The 23,763-nt window shown below is 25.2% G+C and overlaps 4 protein-coding genes across 6 annotated transcripts in view; 3 read left to right on the top strand and 1 right to left on the bottom strand.

Moving 5' to 3' along the window:
- Nucleotides 1-3,293: 3,293 nt before the first annotated feature.
- Nucleotides 3,294-8,687, bottom strand: LOC126894152 (tuftelin-interacting protein 11). Its single transcript, XM_050664945.1, has 13 exons — nucleotides 8,669-8,687; nucleotides 8,473-8,607; nucleotides 7,786-8,005; nucleotides 7,558-7,711; nucleotides 7,393-7,486; nucleotides 5,952-6,159; nucleotides 5,612-5,801; nucleotides 5,325-5,540; nucleotides 4,998-5,248; nucleotides 4,724-4,920; nucleotides 4,431-4,652; nucleotides 3,814-4,106; nucleotides 3,294-3,693 (listed from the first exon to the last, which is right to left on the bottom strand). Exons 2-13 carry the CDS (start codon nucleotides 8,579-8,581, stop codon nucleotides 3,442-3,444), a joined length of 2,406 nt encoding a protein of 801 aa, XP_050520902.1. The 5' UTR covers nucleotides 8,582-8,607; nucleotides 8,669-8,687; the 3' UTR covers nucleotides 3,294-3,441.
- Nucleotides 8,688-8,887: 200 nt separating this feature from the next.
- LOC126894154 (E3 ubiquitin-protein ligase synoviolin-like) lies at nucleotides 8,888-14,207 on the top strand. Its single transcript, XM_050664947.1, has 13 exons — nucleotides 8,888-9,025; nucleotides 9,093-9,257; nucleotides 9,311-9,403; nucleotides 9,477-9,629; nucleotides 9,696-9,744; nucleotides 10,421-10,651; nucleotides 11,049-11,148; nucleotides 11,232-11,377; nucleotides 11,501-11,893; nucleotides 12,248-12,313; nucleotides 12,781-12,970; nucleotides 13,716-13,817; nucleotides 13,873-14,207. The coding sequence occupies exons 2-13, from the start codon at nucleotides 9,096-9,098 to the stop codon at nucleotides 13,985-13,987; spliced, it is 1,800 nt and encodes a 599-aa protein (XP_050520904.1). The 5' UTR covers nucleotides 8,888-9,025; nucleotides 9,093-9,095; the 3' UTR covers nucleotides 13,988-14,207.
- A 1,087-nt stretch (nucleotides 14,208-15,294) lies between these two features.
- On the top strand, nucleotides 15,295-17,167 carry LOC126894713 (alpha-ketoglutarate-dependent dioxygenase alkB homolog 7, mitochondrial). Its single transcript, XM_050665915.1, has 4 exons — nucleotides 15,295-15,851; nucleotides 16,166-16,348; nucleotides 16,758-16,882; nucleotides 16,951-17,167. The coding sequence occupies exons 1-4, from the start codon at nucleotides 15,555-15,557 to the stop codon at nucleotides 17,072-17,074; spliced, it is 729 nt and encodes a 242-aa protein (XP_050521872.1). The 5' UTR covers nucleotides 15,295-15,554; the 3' UTR covers nucleotides 17,075-17,167.
- Nucleotides 17,168-21,361: 4,194 nt separating this feature from the next.
- The window catches only part of LOC126904618 (uncharacterized), a 93,799-nt gene continuing 91,397 nt past the window's right edge, over nucleotides 21,362-23,763 (top strand). For 2 of the 3 annotated variants that reach the window (XR_007703785.1, XM_050683794.1), the window contains exon 1: nucleotides 21,379-21,669. The gene's annotated coding sequence lies outside the window, so the exon portion shown is untranslated. Of the gene's footprint in view, nucleotides 21,670-23,763 lie in introns of all 3 variants that reach the window. The other variant, XM_050683805.1, reaches the window with a different exon arrangement.

The following is a 23,763-nucleotide window of genomic DNA, read 5'->3' as shown; positions in this document are numbered from 1 at the left end:
TTTTCAATTTTTAAGGGTAATGTCTTCAACTAGATTCGATTTGTGATCTTTTGACGTATTGTTAAAAGAAATCGGTCTAGTGAGAGCTGAGAAAAAGTGGTAACAGATATAAAAAAAAAAACACATCATGAAAAAATTAATACCCTCTCAGCTTTGCATCGAAGCTAAAAATTGTTAAAAAGATCTAAAAATCCATTGTTAATTCAGGAGAAACTAACAATCATATTTTTTAGAAATGATTCATATAGCAACATGTTACCAAAAAATTTGGAATATTATAGTCTAGTAGTAGCACACACAAATAGAGTAAAAAAATTATTAAATTACAAAGTAAAATGATTTAATTTTGTAATTAAAACCTATCATATCAAACTTGATTCGTCAATAAATACTTTGAAAATATTAAAAATGAATGATTTTAATTGTTTTTATGGAGAACATGGGATAAGTATATGTTTTATTAATAGATTAGAATTTTTTTTAAATTATTGAGGGTAATATCTTCACTTTAACTAATTGTAATCATTTGACGTATCGTTGAAAAATGTAGGTCAAGTTAGAGCAGAGAAAATAAATGATAGTCACAAAAAAATATCTTTTCAGCTTTGTATCGAAGCTAACACTTAAAATCTAGTAAAATAATTTTAATATGACTAAGAAATATCTTCTCGCATGGGGCGATTAAAGTGATGGGATCCTTGATCTTTATTGAAGTTATTGAATCAAAAGGAGATAAATATCAAAGAAGTTGAATATTTATTCTAACTTAAAAAGAATTAAGAAAAAAAATGCAAATATTCCTTGTCATAGGTGGGTTGGAACCTTGTACCCCAGCGCATAAAACACAAGTTTTACCGACTCGTCAACCGTACAACGCTTCCATCGACTATAAAAAAGCAAAAAAAATTTAAATAAGTTTAACTTTCTATGCTATATCAAATTTATTTATATAATATTTATAAAAATCTATTTATTCCCCTTGTCAGTTTATTTTAAAATATAATAAAATACAAAACCCAGAATTTTAACACAAAAATAACACATTTTTGAATACGGTTATCATTTTACCATGAAGATAAATCCAAAGGTCAAATTTTTTTTTCAAATTATAGTATATTACATAAGCTTTAATTTAAGATACATATAAAAGTGTCAGTATTTCCGGAACATTTTTAAAAGTTAAGTAGAAAAAGTTACTATTTTAAAACCCTTCCTGTGGGCTGGTAAAGGGTCAAATGATCACAAAAAGATATCAAATGATAGGTAAAATCACTATAAAAAAAAAACGCTTTGATGCAAATCTTTAGATAGTGTTTAATTTTAAAAAATTGGTGGATTATTCCAAAAGCTACATGATCTGCTAGTTCCTTATTAATATTTTGATAAAGATAAAGTATGTCGAATGAAAGAGGGATAAAAAAAAATATTATTTCTCATAAAAAAATTGTGTTGATCCATACACTGTTCAATAAGTTATATCATTATAAAGTTAAATATGTGAAAAATAAAATCGAGAATTTTCACACAATAATAGCATTTGGTAGCCATTTTCACTGTGAAGACAAAATAAAGTCTGAAACTTTTTTTTTTGCATAATAAAGTACATTACATTAGCTTTAATTTAAGATATATATAAAAGTGTCAGACTTTTCGGAACATTTTCAAAAGTCAAGTTGAAAAAATTATATTTTTTGTGAAAAAGTTGTCATTTTAAATCCCCCCCGTGGGTAGGTAAAGGGTCAGATATAAAAAAAAATATACCAAATAAAAGGTAATGATATCATGCATCTATATAAAAAATTGATATTGATTGGGCCATTTTTGAAGAAGTTATGGCAGTTTAAGTAAATAAATTGAATAAATTTCGAAAATAAGCGATTTTTAAATTTGTAATTTTTTTGGAGGTTTCCCCCATTTACGGGGAACGAGGGAACATTTTCAAAAGTTAATTTTTTGTAAAAAAGTTACCATTTTGAAACCCTTCCTGTGGGCTTGTAAAGGGTCAAATGTTCACAAATAGATAGGTGAATACCTAAGGTATCTATAAAAAAAAAATTATATTGATTTGGCTATTTTTAAAAAAGTAATGGCACTTTTAAGTAAAAAAAATTGAAAAAATTTCGAAAATTAGCCATTTTTAAATTTGTAATTTTTTTGTAGGTTTCCCCCATTTACGGGGAACGAGGAAATTTTTTCCAATTTTTGAGGGTTATGTCTTCGACTAGATACGATTTGTGATCTTTTGACGTATCATTGAAAGAAATCGATTCGGTGAGAGCTGAGAAAAAGTGGTAACAGACACAAAAAAAAAAAAATAAATAAACACATCTTAGTAAAACCAATACCTTCTCAGTTTCGTATCGAAGCTAAAATAAGTGTTTCAGATGAAAAGAGTATAAAAAAATTATTTATAAAAAAAAAATAATATTGATCCATACATTTTTCCAAAAGTTATAGTAATATAAATTTAATAATATAATATGTAAAATCGAGAATTTTTTCATGGAAATCGTGCGTTTTTTTTAACTTTGATGTCAGTTTTCACCACAAAGACAAGTCCAGAGGTCAAATTTTTTTTTCAAAATAAAGTCTAGTACATAAGCTCTAAGTTAAAGTATGTAAAAAGTGTCAGTATTTCCTTAACATTTTTAGAAGTTAAGTCAAAAAAGTTCTACTTTTTATACGAATTTTTAAAAGGTTGAACCCCTCCTGTAAGGGAAATAGATCAATTAAAAAAAAAAAGTATGTCGAATGAAAGAAGTATATATGAAGTACTTATCATTAAAGAACAGAATTGATTCAAGAATTTTTTTTTTTTGCTTAACATTGCATATATAAAACTTTGGGCGATTAAATAGGTTTCAAAAACTGTTTACTTCAGCCCTTAAATTCCTAGTTACGCCCATGATAGCAATTATATTTTATTTCACATTTTATTCAATGGATTTTATAATTTTTAATAAATAAACAATTTATTCTTATGAATGACACAAAATAATGTATGCCATATAAACTTTTATTGGTAATAACTTTTTTCAAATGAATCGCTAACTGCAAAATCAAGTCTATGTTTTTAAAATTTTCAGGAGACAAAAAACAGAAAAACTTTTTTACTATAATCGTTTAATGTTTATACTAAACTTAAAGTTGTAAATTTTAGACAAAAATATTTGATGGTTTATCTTTAATAAATATATTTAATTCGTGAGCTTGTTTCCTTTTTTATTAAAGAAAGTTTAGGTTTTTTAGGTTATAAGAGGAAAAGTATTTTTTAAAAATTTTAAAAATCAATATTTACACATACTCTAGAAATATTTAATGATGAACATTGTTTAATATTTTGTTATATTTTACAAAACTTGTTGAGTAAAAGTAAATATACATTTAAATTAAAAATACAAATGTATAGAATATTTAAGTCTATAGGCTTTTTAAATGTTTTTATTCACACAATTCAAGCATGGACTGAACAGATGTAGGTACAAATTTAGAACCATCTTGGCTTACAAACAAAACTCCTCGATCAATGTATGCTTGCAGTCTTGCTCCACATCGATAAATTTGTTTAGCCTCTCTATAACGACCAGGAATTGGCATCCATAATATACCTCGTTCTTCACATCGTTTTTGAACAAGTTCTTTAAAACCATGGGGCATTTGAGTTGCAGTACGAACTGCTTCAGCTAGTCCACCCTAAATAATTATGATATTTTAATAATATATTTAATAATATAGATAATATTAAAATAATAATAGATTTAGATAATAATAATATATTTAATAGATAATAATAGATTTAGTATAAATTTTTACATGGATTGTAGGAGGTGGAGGTGGTGCTGGCATTGAAGGTCCTCCTACTGCTCTACTCATTATATCCAAAGCAGCATGAAATTGACCTTTAATTGATGGATGTTCAATAATTGAAGGAGGCATTAATGATTTCCATCCAGTATACCAGTTACTTATTTGTTCATGATTTGGATTCATATTTATCCACATGGTAAGTGTTTTAAGCCACTTAGGGAAGAAGTGCTGTTCGAGAAGCGACACCAAAGTATTTACAGGTAATAAATCTATCCATGTACTAACCCAATTCCAATTATCTAATTAAAATAATGCAAATTTAGTCATAATTTAAAATTTCAATATGTCTAACTTAAAGTATTGTATTAATTAAATTGTCTTTTATTAAAAGGAATTTATGTGTACTGTCCCCAACTTTTTACAAGAGAAAAAACTATTCTTTTTTTATTTGACTTAAAATTATCTTTTCAAATAAATAGGTATTTCTCAAAAATTAGAGAGAAAAATGTATTAATATAATTTAAAAACTAATTACGTACTAAAAAAATTTGTAAACCAAAAAAATATCAAAGGCTTATTTTAACAAACATAATATAATTATTTAATTATAATGTAATTTTTACCTAATTGTTGATGATGTGGATTTATTACAAACGCTTGAAGAGCAGCTTGCAATTTTGGAACTATATTGTTAATTAAGAATGCTTCCATATGACCTTGTTGAAATACATTTACCCAAGGCTGAAGCATGAGTTTAGCAGAATTGTCAGATGGGTGCCAAGCATTTAATGCTACACTTAACTTTTGTCTAATAGTAGGATAAACAATAGTTTCAAAATGTTTACCTAAAATAAAATGTATAAAAAAAATATTACATAAATACTTTTTTATGTTCATAAGATATTCTTTAACTTACTTAGATATGGTAACCAAGGATGGACCCAAACATGAATAGGCACTAAATCTGTTAATGGATCCCACTGTTCAACTTCTGATTGTATTTTGGGTAAAATCATAGTTTCTAAAACTTGAATAACTATCCAATTAGGAATAACTTCTGCTGACTGTTCAATTAATTTTAGCATACTATTAGAATCATGACACTTCCATTGTCTGTTTATTATAAATATTAAATTTCAGTAATTTTTTTTTTTTTTTTAGATACATTTCTTGTTGCCTAATCTACTTACCCACAAGATTTTTGAACTTGAGGAAACCAAGCTTGCCAAATTAAATTTTGAAATTCATCACTTGATTGTGTTTCAATAGCACATGGATCATCTAAAATTAAAAGAGCTTTCCATTTGTTTAGTTCTTCAAAAGGCATTGATGGATCTTGTAAAGGATCCCATGTAGATAATTTTTCTTTAATCAATATTTGAGCAATAGATGATGCTAAAATTGAACCACCATTTAGGCGATAATCTGGATAATAATTTTCCTGAATAAGTTAGGTTGAGTTAAATAAAAAAATTTGTTTAACATCGTACCAAATATAAAATTTAGTTTTTACTAACTTTTAAAAATGTCAATTTCTTAATAGCTTCATTACTGTTAAGCGTATTATTTTGTAAAGCATTATTAAGCTCTTCCATAACGACTAACATTTTTTCAAGACAATGTATTGCTTTATTTTTATCCTCAATAGATTCTTCCAGTTTATTGGTTTCTCTCTCTATCACAATAAGTCTATCTTCACTGTTACAAAGTTCTTGATTATTTGAAATTATATTCTAATAATATAAATATTATCAATACTATTTTATACAGATATGTTTAACTAAACTAAGATTAATTGATTTACTTGTTCAGCCATTTCAACTAATAGGTTAAGATTATGTAACAATTCTGGCATATCAAAATTAGAAAATTTTTTATCTTTTCGAATTTCCCATTGATCTGTTGGTTTTTTTACACCAGATATAGCATGATAACCTGACAGAATTCTTTGTTCAGGACCTGTCATATCTATTACTTTCACTCTACTAAGTTCACTAAAAATTATTTATGTTATTATGTTATTAAAACTTGTTGAAATACCACACCAAATAATGTGTATATAAATATACATTTAATTTCTAAAATTACAGCACACAATAGAACAAAAAAATTTTTGATAAATTTAATTAATCAAAATTGTTTACTTAAATTCTCTCTTTCTTTGCCCTGGATGTTTACTTTCTTCAATTACATCTTCAACTGTTTTATAAATATATTGTGTTTTTTCTGCTTTAGATTTTTTTCGCCATTTAGATACTGTAGCCTTTGGTTTATCACCATCTTTAGACGTATCAGATGATCTATCAGCATCTAATTTCATTGGCCTACTTTTAGTTTCTGGACCATATGCTCCTAGAATATTTTGTTAAAATATTGAATAATTATAAATAAGGTGATAAAATGTCTTGTTTTTCATAAATAAAATATTTATATTTTCATGAAATTGGCTGTCAGTAATAAATATTAAATAAATTATGTATAATTGAACTTTACTTATTCAAATAAAATTTTTTATTATTATATTTTATTAATTAGATCAATAACTTTTTAAAATACTTGAAAATTGATAAATCTATATTTTTTAGAGTGTAAATCAGAATACATTTAAAATTAAGAGGTTAAATTGAGAAAAAATTTAAAAAGCCTCTTAATTGAGTTAAAATGTAGTTCTTGTACAAAATAAATGAAGAAATAGTAATTCGATAGATATTTAAAAAATATTTACTAAAAACGAAATAAAAATATTCAGTTAAATCATGCCAAAAATTATTTTGGTTAATATTTAAATTTCAGGAAATACCATAAAAGTTATAAAGCGATAAAAAAGTTTTATCATTACAAACAACTACTTACTATAAAATAGCTAAAAAATCTAATTTCACATTCATTCTCTTCCCACATTGTCATTACTTTTTAACAAAGTAGTTAGATATGGGCCCCTTCTTGTAGTGCAACTTAGTGTATCTTTGTGCAAACTTTTAACTCTTATTTTAATTTCTAATTTGTTTTAATTATATTCTTGTCAAAATAACTAACACGTATGCTTTTAATACATACATTTAAATAATTTCTTTTAAATCAACACCTTTTGTTTAAATACTAAAACCAAGTACCTGACCTTATAATTCACTAATTATTTCTGCTCTTCGTCAATCATTATCTATACAAGAATATCCAGGTAAAAGTATTTTTAAATACTAACTACAATGAAAAGGTAATAACCAAGAACTCCACTCCTTTTCTTTCTAGTAGTACTCAATGCAAAAAGTGTACACTTGAAAAATAGATTACTATCAATATCATTTGGGTGGTTATCAAATAATATAATTTTTTAACATCTTGGTATAATTAAACATAGTTTATTATTCTCTACCTAAATATGAGAATGTTTTTATGAAAAAAAATTTGAACTTTATATAAATGTTAAAAATAAAGTAACTCTATTGGGAAATTAAATCTTTGTAATAATTTATCTCAAAATGTTTTTTTTTTTTTGAGATCTTTTTCTTTAATTGAAAGAGCAATATTATTATTTATTCAAATAAAAATAAAAATATACTAAAATTTATAAATGTTTGTTTATACCAATTGCTCCTCTTCCTTTTCTTAGATTAGCTTCAATAGGAGCTGTTATTCCTTGAAGTTTTTTGCCCAAACCATGACCAGGTTGATAACCCATCTAAAATTATATAAATATTGTACAATTTAGAATTTCAAAAACAATTTCACTATTTAAAATAAATTATTTACTCCTAGCAAAAGTTTTGCTCCAATTCCTTTTGTATGCTTTTCCCAATCTCCTAAACCTTTGTTTATTAAAGATGGGTTAACTTGGGAACGTTTTTTACGCAAACCAGCTAATTCTTGATCAATATCAAAACTAAATGATGGTTTTTCATCATCACTTTATAACAAAAAAATAAAATAAATAATATTTATAAATAACAGTAAAAAAAAAGTTTAGTAATTTTTTCAAACCTTGAAGATATATTAACATTTAAACTTTCAGATTCTTCATGTATATTATCTTCTTTACTTTCTTTCTTTTCTTTATCTTTACCAGCTTGCTGAATACCTCCAGCTACAAAAGATACTGGAGCAGTATAATTTTGTTTATATTTTTTATCTTTCCTTCCTCGACCACTAAATCCTGATGGTTCTACATCACTATCACCTTGTTCTTCATCTGCCCAAACTCCTAAAATGATGATGTTATTAATACTAATTTATTATATTTGAAAGCTTTGTGCAAAAACAAGGTATGCTCTATTTTTCATATCTTTTTAGGAAGCTAAAAAAACTAAATATTTTTAATATGAACACTAATCTATTAGAAAGTTATAAAAAACATTATATTTATTGTATGGTTAATTTCAATTTTATTTTTCTTAAGCTGTACTCTTATTTATCTAAGCTGAGAACTGTTCAATTCTAAATTTGAAAAAATTGAGCTTTCTTGTTTTTAATCTTTTCAAAGAACATAAAATTATTATTTTTAAATTGTTGTTTCAAAAAAAAAATAATTATCTAAACAATTTTATAGGTCATAAGACATTAATAAAAACTTTTTGGACTCGGATAAATTAAACTAAGTATTTATTGAGTATACAAATAAGAACATTGATCAACTTTATGTAAATTATTAATTGAAATATATTTTTATACCGTAAATAGCCTGATTTTTTGTCAATCTTCTTTGAGGTCTATTCATGTTAAACTCATTGTCCAGATCAAAATCAGTAATTTCAAATTTTTCCATTTCTTCGTCAGACATTTTGTATTTTTTATTTCATTAGCCAACTAGATATTAATTTTTTTCTAAATATTATTTTGCTAATATACTTAAATATTTTTTAACTACCTATTCAAATTACCAAATTTCATGAATTTATGTGTTAGAATAATTATGATAATACATCACTAAACATAACAAGATAACAATATTGTAGCATATAAATACATTTATAAGTATATAAATTGATATTATACCCACAGGTATATATAATAAAGTTTATTATCTATATCTATGATTATAACACAGAATATTCTATGATAATACAGATAAATAAATAATAAAACTTCTGATAAAAATATTTACTGACGTGCGCTTTTTCATTATTCAAAAGTTTTTTTATGGAATCAACAAATCGAGCTTGTTGTCATTTTTGTTTAATTCAATTTTTTAAAAAAATTAGTGAATCTTTAGAGTCATTTTACTGTAAGTCAAAAAAATAATTAAATTATTGTTTGCTATGATTGAATTTTAATATTTCTGGTGTTATTAGAAAATGAGTACGACAACTACATCTGCTGCAGTTAAAATGACAAGTGTTACTGCTGTAGTAGTTAGTTTAGGATTATCTTGTTGTGTAATTGCTAATGCATTTCGTCAGAAGAAACAATTTTATCCATCTGTGGTTTATATTTGTAAATCAAACCCAAGCATGGCGGTATGAACACAATTATTCAAATTTATTAAATATTTATAATTTAAAAATTTTAGGTCATGTATGTGCAAGCATTAGTGGCTGTGTATTTAATAGGTAAATTAGCTGGAAAATTATTTTTTGGTACCTTACGAGCAGCTGAAACTGAAGTAAGTATTAATAATTAATACTTAATCTCTTAGTACTATTTATCAAAATTTTTTCCAAAAATTTATATTCTAGCGTTTAATTGAAAAAGCATGGTATGCAGTCACAGAAACTTGTTTAGCTTTTACTATATTCAAAGATGATTTAAGTCCAAAATTCGTGGCTTTATTTACTTTATTATTATTCCTAAAATGCTTTCACTGGCTTGCAGAAGATCGGGTAGATTATGTAAGTAATATATAAAAGATAATATTATCTATTCTATCATAAATAAAATCATTTTTAACTTTATAGATGGAACGAACACCTGTTATATCATATATATTTCACATTCGTATTTGGTGTAAGTAGTAAAAATTTTTTTTTAGTATCAATAACCCATTCAATATACTTGATATATCTTAATGCTTAAAAATAATTAGATTTTGTATCATTAATTTATGAGTCATAAAATACATGTTGCTAATATTTATGATTATAATAATATTAATAAAAATCATTATCATCATTTATAAGGGGTGATTTCATGTATGATAATTATAACTATAATTATAGTTGAAAAATTATAATTCTTCAAAAATTTCAAATTCCTGATAGTTAAATCTTTTAATAGTAGGGGTATACAAGGCTAACATTTTCACATCAATTATGAACATTTTACAATAAACTATTAATCATATACTAAATATTAAGTTAATTTAAGTTTTTTACTAATTAACTTGTAAAAATTGTGAAATATACAATAATTGAAATATTTCATAATTAAGATAAAGATAAGGAAAAAAAATTGATTTATTTAATGATCTTCAAACCAAATTTATTGTGTTCGATTCATTTGAAATTCAAACTTAAAATTTACAAAAATTTCTTATCAATCAAGTTAATATTTAAAAATATCATACTGCATTTTTTGAAAAATGCTATAAAAAAAGGTTTACTTAAAAATTATTAAAATTGATATTTGGCTAAAAAATTTAAATATCGTAATATCACTCGAATTATTATTTGTTATGTTATAGTTTTGCTGACAATTTTAACAATAGCTGATATTTATTTTGTTCATGATGCATATATAACAACAATAACTAAAGGTCCATCTGTACAGTTAGTGTTTGGATTTGAATATGCTTTACTTATCACATTAGCCATAAATGCAGCAGTTAAATATATTTTACATGCAATGGATGTATATAGTGATACATTTTGGGAAAGCAAAGCTGTCCTTTTATTATATCTTGAGTTTTTCATCGGTATGTATTTATAAATTTTATAGTTTTGTATTTTCTACCTATTTAATTGATTACTAGAATAAACAGTTAATAATTGCTATGGTATGTGTGCTTATGGGAGAAATATATTGATGACCTTAGGAGTGGCTTACTTAAGATTTTTCAAAGATGTGGTAATACTAAAAAAAAATTTATATTGATTTGTTATTAATTTCAAGTCTTAAATTATTGATAAAAATGTATTGTTAGAAATTCGGAAATCGAGAAAAAAATATATTAGCAAACTGAGAATCGAAACAGTTCTCTTATTATCTGGGTGAAAGCTTTCTAATAAGCTATACCTAATACCTAATACCCAACTACCAAGTCTCTTAAATATTTGGAAGCAGTATTTAATTAACTAATATTGAATATTTAGGTTTTTGCAAAGCAGTTATGTATGTTGTATTCCTTATCATCATGGTAAAAACATATACCATTCCCTTGTTTGCATTTAGACCAATGTATCATACTTTACGGTAATAAACATAAAACATTTTTATAAAAATAGTTAAGAAGAATAAAATTTATAAAACTATAAAATACCTATTTTGTAATGTAGAAATTTCAAAAAGGTATTCCAAGATCTAGTACTATCTCGTAGAGCCATACATAACATGAACACATTATATCCAGATGCAACAACTGAAGATTTACAAGCAACTGAAAATGTTTGTATTATCTGTCGCGAAGACATGACTGCAACTGGTAATTAAAATTTAATATTATATTAAGTATATAATATATTTTTATAGATGCTACCAAATTTTATCATCTAAAATTTAGAAATTCTATTAAATAATCTTAAATTATGAAAAATTTGTTTTTTAGCTGCTAAAAAATTACCTTGTAATCACATTTTCCATACATCTTGCTTACGTAGTTGGTTTCAACGTCATCAAACTTGTCCTACTTGTAGATTGGATATATTGCGTCCACCACCATCAACTTCAAATTCAAATGCTGCCACTCAACCACCAAGAACATCTCCAATAGTACCACAGGCTACTACTTCTACATCTGGACCAACTGCTACTTCTACTGATAATGCAAATGCTTCAACATCAAATGCAGTTCCTGGAACCAATATGCGACCTCAACAAACATCATTTCCTTTCAGACCATTTCCAAACATACCTAATAGTGATTATGTGGGAATGGAACAACAGCAGTATGAATTCAGGACTAACTTTGTAAATCAAACTCCTGGTGTATCAAGTACTAGTAAGAAATTTATTATCTGATATAAGTAGTTTTAATAATTGAATTGATAGAGTGATCTGAAGAGTGATAATGTTAAACATTCTTAGTACCTAAAAATTATAATGCACATATTATTCCTAATAAACATTCCACATGTCCATAATTTCAATTCTGTATATGTTTAAATTGCTAAAATTCAAGGGACTTGTATGTATAATGTGAAAAATATTAGCATTTTTTTAAAAGTACTAATTTTATGGCAATATTTTCAATTAATTATATTTCATATAATTTTTTATTTTTTTTTGCATATAAAACATTAGACACTTTCACACTTCATATGATTTTAGATAATTAAAATTTTATATATTTTAGGTAATGAAGCATCTTCTGCTAGTTCAAATATGCCATTCAATTTTTTAAGTATGCCATTTATTGGTGGTAAGTATGTCCTGTCTAATTATAGTTTGTAAGGTAATATTTTTTATTTAAGTATAGTTGTATAAATTAATTGTGATAATGTCATTAAAAAGTAATATTTTAAAGTATTACATAAAAATCTTTAAAGGATATTAATTTAATAAAGATTATAATTTATATAAATTAGAGCATAGTTCTTTAAAATTAGCCTAGATTTAATCATTTTAATGCCAGAAAATTTAATGCATGCTAAAAAGTTTTCCGCTGCTATTTAGCTTTTAATAAATTTATGTATACAAGAAAAAAAAAATTTTTTAGTTATTATATCATTTGAGAGACTAAAATTATTTTGGTTCTAGAAAAACTTTTGAATTCAGATGTTCTGATTTTTTCTGTAATATAAGTTATAAGTTCTCATAGTTGAAAAATTATATTTTGGTTGACTGTATGTTATCAACAGTTGTATTTATGTATATTTCTATTCATAGGTGCCGCTATTCAGCTACCAATTATGCCACAAAACTTAACTGATCTTAGCGATGAAGAATTAAAAATAATGGAACAAAATACTAGAGAGGGATGTTTAGCACGTCTCAAATATATCACCGACATTAAAGCTATGTTGGATGCAGCTGTAGTTATGATGAATCATTATTCCTCTGCTTGTCTAATTGCTGGGTTTGTATTTGTATTTATAATTTAATCAAAGTAGTAATTTACGAATGATATTATAATTTATAAATGATGTTAAAGTTTTTAAATATACTAATTATTTAATATTTGTTGAAGATTTACATCACAGATGTATGATTTACACAAATTTACGAATGCTTACTTTTTATATTATTTATTGAACAAACATATTGATAGTTCTAAACTTATTAATAGAATAAAGTTCCACGTCCCTGCCTTTAATACCCCTAAAAAAGTTTTATTTCATGTAAATTACTATCTTCAAAATTATAGTTTTAATGAACCCATTAATCATTTAATCATAACTTGTAATAACTTGTATAACTTTGATTTCTATTGTGATAGTATTTATAGATTAAAATATATTATTTATGATACTTTTTATGTAATAATGTAATAGACTTCAACTTTTTTTATATAAAATTATATTATTTGTATTGTATTACTATTTAATTATTATTTCCGTGCTGTATATATTAGTCCTATAGCTACAATCTTTTCTTTGGAGTGTTAAATAAATTATTATTAGTATATATTGTTATTTTACTTTTCTTTATTATAAATAGTGGTGATTTATAAGTCTTGAAACTGGAGTTAACCTTTTTATACGAGGTTTAAAATCAATCACAGAAGTTATTTTTTATTGAATAAAATCTTTAGTTTTTATTATTACACTATTTTTATATCAAATAGAAACTCACTGATTAATTTTACTACTAATATTTAACAGATTAAATAATACATCTTCTACTAGTGAAAATGTTCAAAACAAAGTTAAGGTTACTAAAAACAATCACCAGCCAGAGAACAGCACAACTGACAATAATATCAAGTAAGAATATAAAAATACTTTTTGAGAACATATTTTTTTTATTATTTATTTATAGAAATAAAGCACACTTAAGTACACCTGATTTAGAAGAAGAACCATCGGAAGAAACAGAACAACAGCGTGTAATTAGACTGAAACGACTTGAAAAATTTGGTGGTACTTCTCAATAATTCTTGTCATCTTGTATAAATAATGTACTAAACTCATACTTTTCATAATTTAATCATTAAGTAAAATTAAATGATAAATAATGTATAATTTTTCTCTTTCAAATTGTTTTTTCTTTATGTAATTTTTTTAAGTTTATTATTTCTTTATTTATTGTATAATATAATTCATAATATTTTATTAGTTAAAATATATGTTGCTGCAATTGATCGTGCATTTATATATTTTTAATTTGATTTGTGTTATTAATTAAAAATAGCTTAACATTTTTTTTCATTTTCCCAAATTTTTAATTCTAGACATTTGACCTAAAATTTGTTTGAATTAATAAAAAATATCTATTAAAAATATGATTAGTAGAAGAATCATAACTATCAGATTATTTTTTAATGGTGGGTAAAATAAAAATAACAGCTTTTCTAACTACAAATATTTTAATATAATATAATAATCAAAGGGAGTTTTTTGGAATTTCATGTCTAAAAACATGATGTATCATCTAGTTATGGTACATCTATGTTGATTACTTTCCATTAGTTTTAAAACTTTCAAATAAATTGTTAAAGAATTAAGATTAATAGTATTTTTTAACTGATATGATTTAGTGGCTTTTTTCTGCGATCTGTAAATACTCCCCATATACTAATATTTTTTAATTATAATATATGTATACTTCTTATAACAGTCTTACCATATAGGTAAGATTAATATTTATTTCAAGTAAATTTTATTTTTAGGACCTTTCCCTCAACACAGTTGAAAACTGCTACTGATATAAACACTTGATAAGAATCAAAAATAAATTAAGGCAGATGGGTCTATGAGTTATAAGGAAAATATTTAATGGATAGATCCAGTGGCTTAATTTGGACAGTAATTTAGGGGTCGCAAAATTGTTTAATTTATCTAAGAGGCGATCGACTTCAAAAGCTCCCTGATCAGTAAGGCCAAGAAGCAAAAAACAAATAAAATACTAAAAACAATTGGTTTGGTTTTTTGAGTTGAAGATACAATTTTGACTTTTAATGAAGAATAAAAATATATAAATAATAGTGAAAATCGAACTACACTATACAAACATTTATTATGAGAAAAATCATACATTGATATATAAATATGTAGATATTTATTTAATGTCTTATAAAACATTTAAAACAGAATTTTATTGTTGACCTTAAAATGAAATTTAAGTCAAATAAATATTAATATTTATGTGCAGGCATTTTTTTACTAACAAATCTTTTTTTTAAATACCATTTTCATTCTTATCACTTTAATGCCGGGTATAAGTGTTAAGGAACTGCCTCATTCATACCATACTCAGTTTCATATTTTTAAGATCTGATAACTTGGTGGATAATATTTAAATTTTAATGATTTGTTGTTTTGTTCTAAAAATATACTTGTCTTTTTTAATTAATTCAATTTTATTGAACTGTTTATAAGTTAAATTAAATTGTTTTATAGTATAAAGAAAATGCAAGAAGATTTTTTGAAACATATAAATATAATGAAGAAATTAACTCTATCATGAAAATAGAGTAAATAAATACGATTCATAGATTTGCCATGAGATTTATATCAATTATTACTACAACATCTAAAAATAACTTATTTATTTTAAAATCTGGAGTATCTCTCAAGAAATTGTCAACTGTATCTTCTAAAGACATTATATCACATCAAACTTTTAAATTTATCGATTATCAATTTCCTGAAAAAATTGCTAAATCCAGACAAAACATTTTTGAAAAGTCATTTTTTATTCTTCCTGACGTTGTAACAGACATTGAAGAAAAAGAACTCGTTAATGAAATAGAAATATCATTGAAACGTTTGAGGTATCAGCATGATCATTGGGATGATGTGAGTCATACGCACCATTAAGGTGTTAGTGTAGTAACTCAAAAAGTTTATTTTGAAATAAATGTATTTAAAGATTTAAGATATCTATTCCTTATTGTAGTTAATTTTTGTGATTTTGCAGTTAAAATAATACAAATATTTTATAACTGAAATATTGAATTTAGAATAAAACTCATAAATACATTGCCTAGGAAGTAAATTTTACTAACAAAAAACATGTATAACTCAAAATATACATTTTCGATTCGCTACACCAATTTCATCATTGTATATTATAATAAAACTATAATTTATTATTATTTTTTTTTTGATAGGCTATACACGGGTATAGAGAGACTGAAAAAATTTTGTGGAAGAATGATAAAAATGCTAATATTATCAATAAGCTAAAAATATTGTCATTTGGGAATGATTCTAAAACAAAACCTATGCAACAAGTACATATACTTGATTTGTATGATGATGGTTATGTTAAAGCACATATAGATAGTGTGAAAGTAAGAGTAGTCATTTATGATTAAATCAAATAAATGTAGACAAAAATGTAAAAGAAATTTTTTGGGGGGGCAGTTTACTAAACCTGTAAATTATAGTGAGAGCTATTTTTAAAAAAGAAGACTTCAAAAAATAATTCTAATTTTAGGAGGAGTCATTACTTTATAACCTTCTGGTATCCGTATTTGGATGATTGATATGCTATACCTAATTATTCTTTTAGTATGAATAACCTAATTAATCAAAAAATAAAACTATTATTGAAAATATTTATTTTTAAAATGTTATAAAATTGTAAATAATATATTCTTTGTTTGGACTTATAATGAAAGAAAATTAGTTTTATTATTTATTTATAATTATGGCATAATAATAATGTACTAAATTTTAATTGAACAATTTTTCTTCTAGTTTTGTGGTAATATTATTGCTGGCTTAAGTTTACTTTCAGATTCAATAATGAAGTTAACAGATGATACAGATCCTAATATTTTTGTTGAAGCATTATTGCCTCGTCGATCTCTATATATTATGAAGTGAGTCCTCGTAGCAATCATAAATATAATTGATATTTTTTAAAAATATTATGTGCTAATATTTGTAGAGATGATGTAAGATATAAGTATAAACATGAAGTATTAGCAAGAAGTGACAAACAATTCAAAGGAATTAAAGTTTTACGCAAACGCCGTATTTCAATAGTTATGAGAAATGAGCCTATTATGTAGTATTACACTTGCTTTATCAAGTGTTATTTTATTGTTATATTAATTAAACTAGTAAACTTAAATAAATGTATGATTTGAATGTTGAAAATTTCATCCTTCATTTGTTCTTTATAAAAATATTAAATAATTTTTTAATAGTTGGACAAATTGTCATATTCTACAACAGTGTGGTGAATCTCAAAATTTAATAAACTGAGAATTTAATCAATAATAATAACAATTTTTAATGATTGGAATAAATGATCCAATTAATATTTTATGTTAGTTTCTTTTTTAAATTAATTGTATACTTAAAGGCTATACAATTAACATAACATATTATATTTACATGAGATAATAGTTCTATTTAATTTTTAAATTTACAAGTACGCTAATTATTAATGTAATCAAAATTATCGGTTTATTCAATCATTAAATTGTGTTTTGATCAATGTTTAATCATTTTGTTGATTACCACTGTTACTTATTTAGCTAAACTTCTTAAACTGAATTGTATTAATTGTAAAGCTTATTAATTTTCTTTAATAAATAAAATTTATTAAATGGAAATCAGATATATCCCATTCTGTATATATTTTCCACCAATAAAATAAAAAAAAAAATTGTGAAGTGCTTTAAATAATTGTTCTATTCTTTAAATCTATTAAAAAATTTTAATTATGAATTTTACATGGGGATTATGGAACAATTTAAAAAATGCAGTTGTGTTAAAGTATTGATTAATACTATGAAGTATAAAAATATTTATGAAATTTAGTATATATTTCGTCAAATTTACATTTTATAACCAAATATTGGTTTGAAATCTCCATTTGAACACCCTTATTTCTATTTAATTTAGTAAAATATTGAAGATCTAATGAATTTGTAAAGAAATGATTCTTCCATTCGATACATTTTAACAAGATAGTCTGCATTGATAATTTTTTTGACCTTTAAAAATAAGTAGACGAACTATTTATTGTTATTTATTTAGAAATTTAAATCATATGGTACTGAACATGTTTTTATTCTTATAATACATATTTTAAATAATGGAGGAAATTAATCAAAGGCTAGAGGTGTGGAGATCAGCTCTCGAAGGAAAAGGAGTAAGAAGAAGTATATAGAGTACGAGTTTGACAGAGGAAGGTGAAATGAGGAGATCAGTGAAAATAAGTGAGAACGAGATAGGTCAGGTGGAAAGTTTTAGAATTTAGGATCAGTTGTGCAAAAGAACGGAGGTATAGACGAGGATATAAGATACAGGATCAACTGCGGGTGTGTGAATTGGAGAGAAGTGTCTGGTTGTTATGTGATAAGAAAATTCAAATGAGGCCGAGAGTGTAGAGCGGAGAATGAGTGTGGCAGAGATGAGAATGCTCAGATGGATGATCGGAGTGATTAGAGAAGATAAGAACAAACATATAAGACGGAATATTGGTGTAGTATCAAATCGTAGGTAAGATGAGAGAAAATAGAATTAGATGGTTGGGTCATGTTATTTGGATAGAAAAATCGGAAGCTGTAAGAAAATTGTGGAAATTAATGTTGAAGGAAGATCAAAAAAGAGATGGAGCAATGTTATTGAATGCGATATGAGGATGGCTGATGTATGCGTAGTAAATGATGTGACAGATCGGTCAAGAGGGAGTGACATAACAATAATAATATTAATTTAATAAATTTGGTTAAAACCTAATACAAACTAAAGTTATTACACTTAAAATTTCTATGTATTATGTTATAATAATTGAAGAAGCCAGTGAATTAAAGAATTAACAGATATTTTTGAAATGTTTTTGGATTACAACTTTTGTAACTAAATTAATGGTAATTTTTTCTAGTAACACCTTTATCAATTTATTATTTCGATAACCACGAGTCAAAATAAGTTTTCCATTGATAAAATGTTTTTATTACCGATAACATTTTTATACATGCAACAAAATTAATTTTTGAAAAAATGTCAGCTAACACCTTTATCTACTGACTCCTTCAGTTATAAGTGATTTTATACAATAAAATTCCTGATACCAAGTACAACTTAATACTATAAAACACAATTACAATAATTTTTTTTTGGAAATTTGTAGTGATCATTTATTAATAATAAAAAAAATTTTAAACATTAAAATGAACATAAATTCAATTTATCTGAAAATAAATTATTGTTACGCATCTCATTGTATATGGAACTTTATTTCTCATTTTAACAAGTATTGTTATTTATTTTGAAATAATAGAATAATTATATTATTTTATATATCATATAATTATTATATTAGCAAATAAAAAATAATAGAATTATTAATAAAAATAAAAAATAAATTTAATTTTCTGGGGTAAACTAAGAAGAATATATAGTAGCTGGTAAAGATTTCTTTACACGTAGGTGCTTCATTATAGCTAATTAATAACTTAACTTTAATTAAAACATTATTAGTTTTAGAAGTTTTAAAACATCATAAATATTAAATATGCAATTTCTAGAAAAAAAATTATGGCGTGAACATAAGATGTTAGTTATTTTATTAATCTTCTCATTCTCGAACAATATAGTTATACACATTTTTTAAAAGTAGTATTTTAAATTACCCGATTACACAATTATTCTACTCTAACTTTAAAACTAAAGTAAACAATTTTCTAGTTAGAAAATGATTTACTTTTTTAACAAATNAATTACCCGATTACACAATTATTCTACTCTAACTTTAAAACTAAAGTAAACAATTTTCTAGTTAGAAAATGATTTACTTTTTTAACAAATATTTGACTTTTTTTTAACCATGCATAAATTTTGTAATATGACTTCTTTTTATTCTTGAAAAGTTTTATAAAAATTTTTTCTGCAGCATGATTAATTAACTTTTTGTTCTCTATATTTTTCAACGGGATCTTTTAATATCATTGTTAACCAGACCATACTCAATGATATTAATTCTCGACAATTAATTGATGTCATTACTAAAGTATTGCTCATTTTTATTCTTAGAAATAATTTAAAATATAGGTATTAAGTTAAAAATTTGTAACTATTAATAGTCAAGTGGTTTAATCAAATAAAAATGTTGATTTAAGAAATATGCACTTTTAAGCTTTGTATTTCGGTAAAATTTGGATAAGTCCGTTAAAATTACCAAAACTTAGTTTTACGTAAATATGATTATTTGGATACTTATGGCTTATAAATCAACAAAATAACAAGTAGTTTAATAATATTTTTAGAATTATAATCTAATTGTTATTACACTTATGACATTAAGCTAGGATAATAATTTGTTGAGTTGTACTAATTTAATATTGTTATAGACACATTTTAAAGCTTTGCATTGAAGATATTTGAATATTTATATGAAGCAGCCACGTGAAGGGCTATACGTCTTTTGTATTGGTGTAAGTTGTTGTAATTGACAAACCCTCCCTCCTCGCCGTTCTAGTGTTGTAAATAGACGGTCTTATACAGTCCACTATTCTTATATACATACCTAAACAATTTTAGGTGCCGGGGTAAGTGGTAGATTTATCTGTGTCTTCACCCGATTATTTTCATTATATTATTACCTAAAAAATTTCAATTAGAATCATTTAACATTCTTCTTTGAAAAGTTACTTCAACGAATACTTTTGTTTAATACACGAGTTTGTTATAAAAAACTTGAAATCTATTTCTGTTAAGTATAACAGTCAACCGAAGAAAGTTTTTGTGGTATTCATTTAATCTTCGTAAATACTCTTTATGCTGTTTGTTTGGTATATTTCAAGTTTGAGTTTCTAAAATAAAGAAACTTATATTTTGTTATAAATATTTAGTTGAGGTGTACGTTTTAAAATTATGAGACTTAATTTGTATTTTTTTACTGCATAATATATGAAATATGCTTATTGCTTAATAAAACACTATTGTTAATTAACAAATAACTATTACAGTTCAGGTGATCGAAGAAATTAGGATATCTTGAAGAGAACGGCGTATTTGACATAAAAAACGAATGCATCATAAAAGTTTAAACACGACGATGAAATTTGTGCCGTTCAAGTAGGTCGAACCGCCGCCGTCGTGTTACACTGTTGCATGAACCACTTGTTAGCTGTACGCGATTGTAGTGGTCGTTGTCAGAGAGTACACAGGTGAATGCGCGCGCGCTATACGCAGAAGGGCCACTGTGTCAATCTCTACCCGCCGTCCGGTATGTAACGTACGGTGGCCAATTCGTAGCATCCAGTAAACGCGAAGCACAATGTTGAACTTTATACGCTAACCTTCTTGCGCTGAGCTCGTGCGATTCTCTGAATACGCGCGCCACATCCGTTGTTCGCACGCCGCCACTGCTACAGCCGGCCACAGGACTTTCGGACGTGCACGTAGAAGTGCGAACGCCGCATTCGACAGACGACTCGACGCTCGCTCGCGCCGCACTTGGTGGCCGACCCTTGAGTGGGCAATCGTTTTGAATAACTCGCCGCCGCCACTACCGTTGACACCACTACAGCACGCCTTCTGAGTACTCATTACTTGTCGACGAGCCGGTATTTTTTGTGGTTGACCCCATCCGGTGAACTTCTTAATTGACCCGGTGGCATTGTTGCTTATATTTATTCGCCGAATGTCGGTATGTATTTCATTGAATTAATTTTTTTTTTCTTAATTAGGTGTAATATTAAATAGCCATTCTCATTAATTTTTTTAATAAAACGTTTTATTTGGATATTTTGGGAAAGATTTCTTATGAGGTATTCATTTTTCAGCTAATGAAATTTTTTAAATAATCTGAATTTCAGATTTAACAATTATAATAACTTCAATCTAAGACCAGTATGGATGTAATGTTGATTTTTAATAATAATTGATAGCCACAAAATGTGTGTAACTTTCCGATCATTTAGAAACCAGAATAATTTATACAAATGTTATGTGTGTATATTTTGAGATTTAATGTTATCAAATCAACTTGAGTGCAATATCTTGTTTTTATAATGAGCACTAGTCGCTCGTCGTATTTTTCTTTTTCGGACAATATTACTTTTTATTTACGTAAAATTTTTAAATTGCTTATCCGACAACGCTTTTTGGAATTCATGGTAAATTTTATATAATTTCTACATAGTTCTTGTATTTTAAATGTTAAAACATTATTTCGTCTGTTGTCATTTATTTTCAACGATTTTTATTTGAAAAAAACGTCATAATACACTTAGTAAGAACTTAAGTAGTTTTATTTTATGGTTGCTTGTAATATCATGATCTGTTATGTCCATCAAGTAAATTATTACTTATATACGCTTGTGTAATATACTAGGTTATTACTAATGCATGGGAGTGGTTGAGACATACAATGGAGTAGGTAGATTTTTTTATCCAGAAAATAATGCAATTCTATTATTTATATACATTTCAACGGAAATGTATGTATATTTTTAATTTTAAAATTTAGAAGAATAAAAGATGTATACAAGAAAAAACAACTAAATTATCATTTTTATTTATTAACATAAAAAATCATATAGCTAAGCATTTGGTTTTATATTTAATTTTACAATTAACATTCAAGTAAATGCATGTTAAGGTAATAGAGATATTTTATGATAACCTCGTGGAGTGCTAGTATACTAAAAATAAAACGATAAGATTTTTATAACTATCTTCAGCTGTATAAAATATATTTTTTTATCTATTTCATTAGAAAAATTAGTGTAACTTAAGAAATTGAGTATATGATTTAAAATGACGGATAAAACCTGCCTTAAGATACACATAATAATATGATTTGTATGTAGGTTAACTGTGTAAAATATTTATAAGTAGGAGAAGGCCGATCAAAGTCCATAATTTAAGTTTAGACTCACAAAAGTACAAAGTATTGTTAACAAACAGTTATAAACATGTTTTGCGCGGGGCAACTATGTTTGATTTATATTGATGTCAGAATCTTTACAAAATTATTAATGAGAATATTATCTGTTTACATCATTTCTAATATTTTATACTCACTAGTAAATTTTAGTAAATTACACTATTTATATTTTCCAATGTTTAATGAATAACTTTTGAGCTGCCATATCAATACTATAAAAATACTAGATCACTGGTAAATTTCTTTTTTATAACTTGGTGAAAATTTGAAGACTGCGATGTCAATTTAACTTGATTAAAGTTGTTCTACACAAAACAATTTTACTTTTTGCCTATTTCATGCAAACGTCCTTATCATAGTGTATCGTAATTCTCTTTTAATAACTCACATTCTTATGGTTAACAAAAAAAGTTGACTGAAAATAAAAGTAAGTGCAATTTAAGATTTTTTCGTTTGCCTGTGTGACTGACTGTTAAAAAATATTCATCTATAATTAGCTAAAAAAATTAAAAATTTTTCATTTTCAACAGAATTCTTATTCGAATCTTAAATTTTTCTAAAAATCCATTATATATTTTTTATATGCAATAAAAAATGTATTCCATAGTTACAATTAAAATAGTTATTTTTAAATATTTTTTCTTTAATTATGAAATACGTCAAAAATAATGTTAGAAATATATACTAAAAGTAGAAATTGTTTAATCAATTTCATTAATAGATACTTATGTAATAGTTTACCGTGAACTTCAGTTAATCGATTACACATGGATCATTGAACAAAATTATTAAAACGCTTATACAAAAATAAGTTTTTTCCTCATGAAATGTTTACAATACTGTTCAATTTTC

Source organism: Daktulosphaira vitifoliae, unplaced genomic scaffold, assembly GCF_025091365.1.
Source record: "Daktulosphaira vitifoliae isolate Bord-2020 unplaced genomic scaffold, ASM2509136v1 Scaffold_1, whole genome shotgun sequence".
In the NCBI taxonomy this organism is placed as follows: Eukaryota; Metazoa; Arthropoda; class Insecta; order Hemiptera; family Phylloxeridae; genus Daktulosphaira; species Daktulosphaira vitifoliae.
The sequence above is the reverse complement of the archived record's forward strand: the minus strand, read 5'-3'. Positions and strand labels throughout refer to the sequence as shown.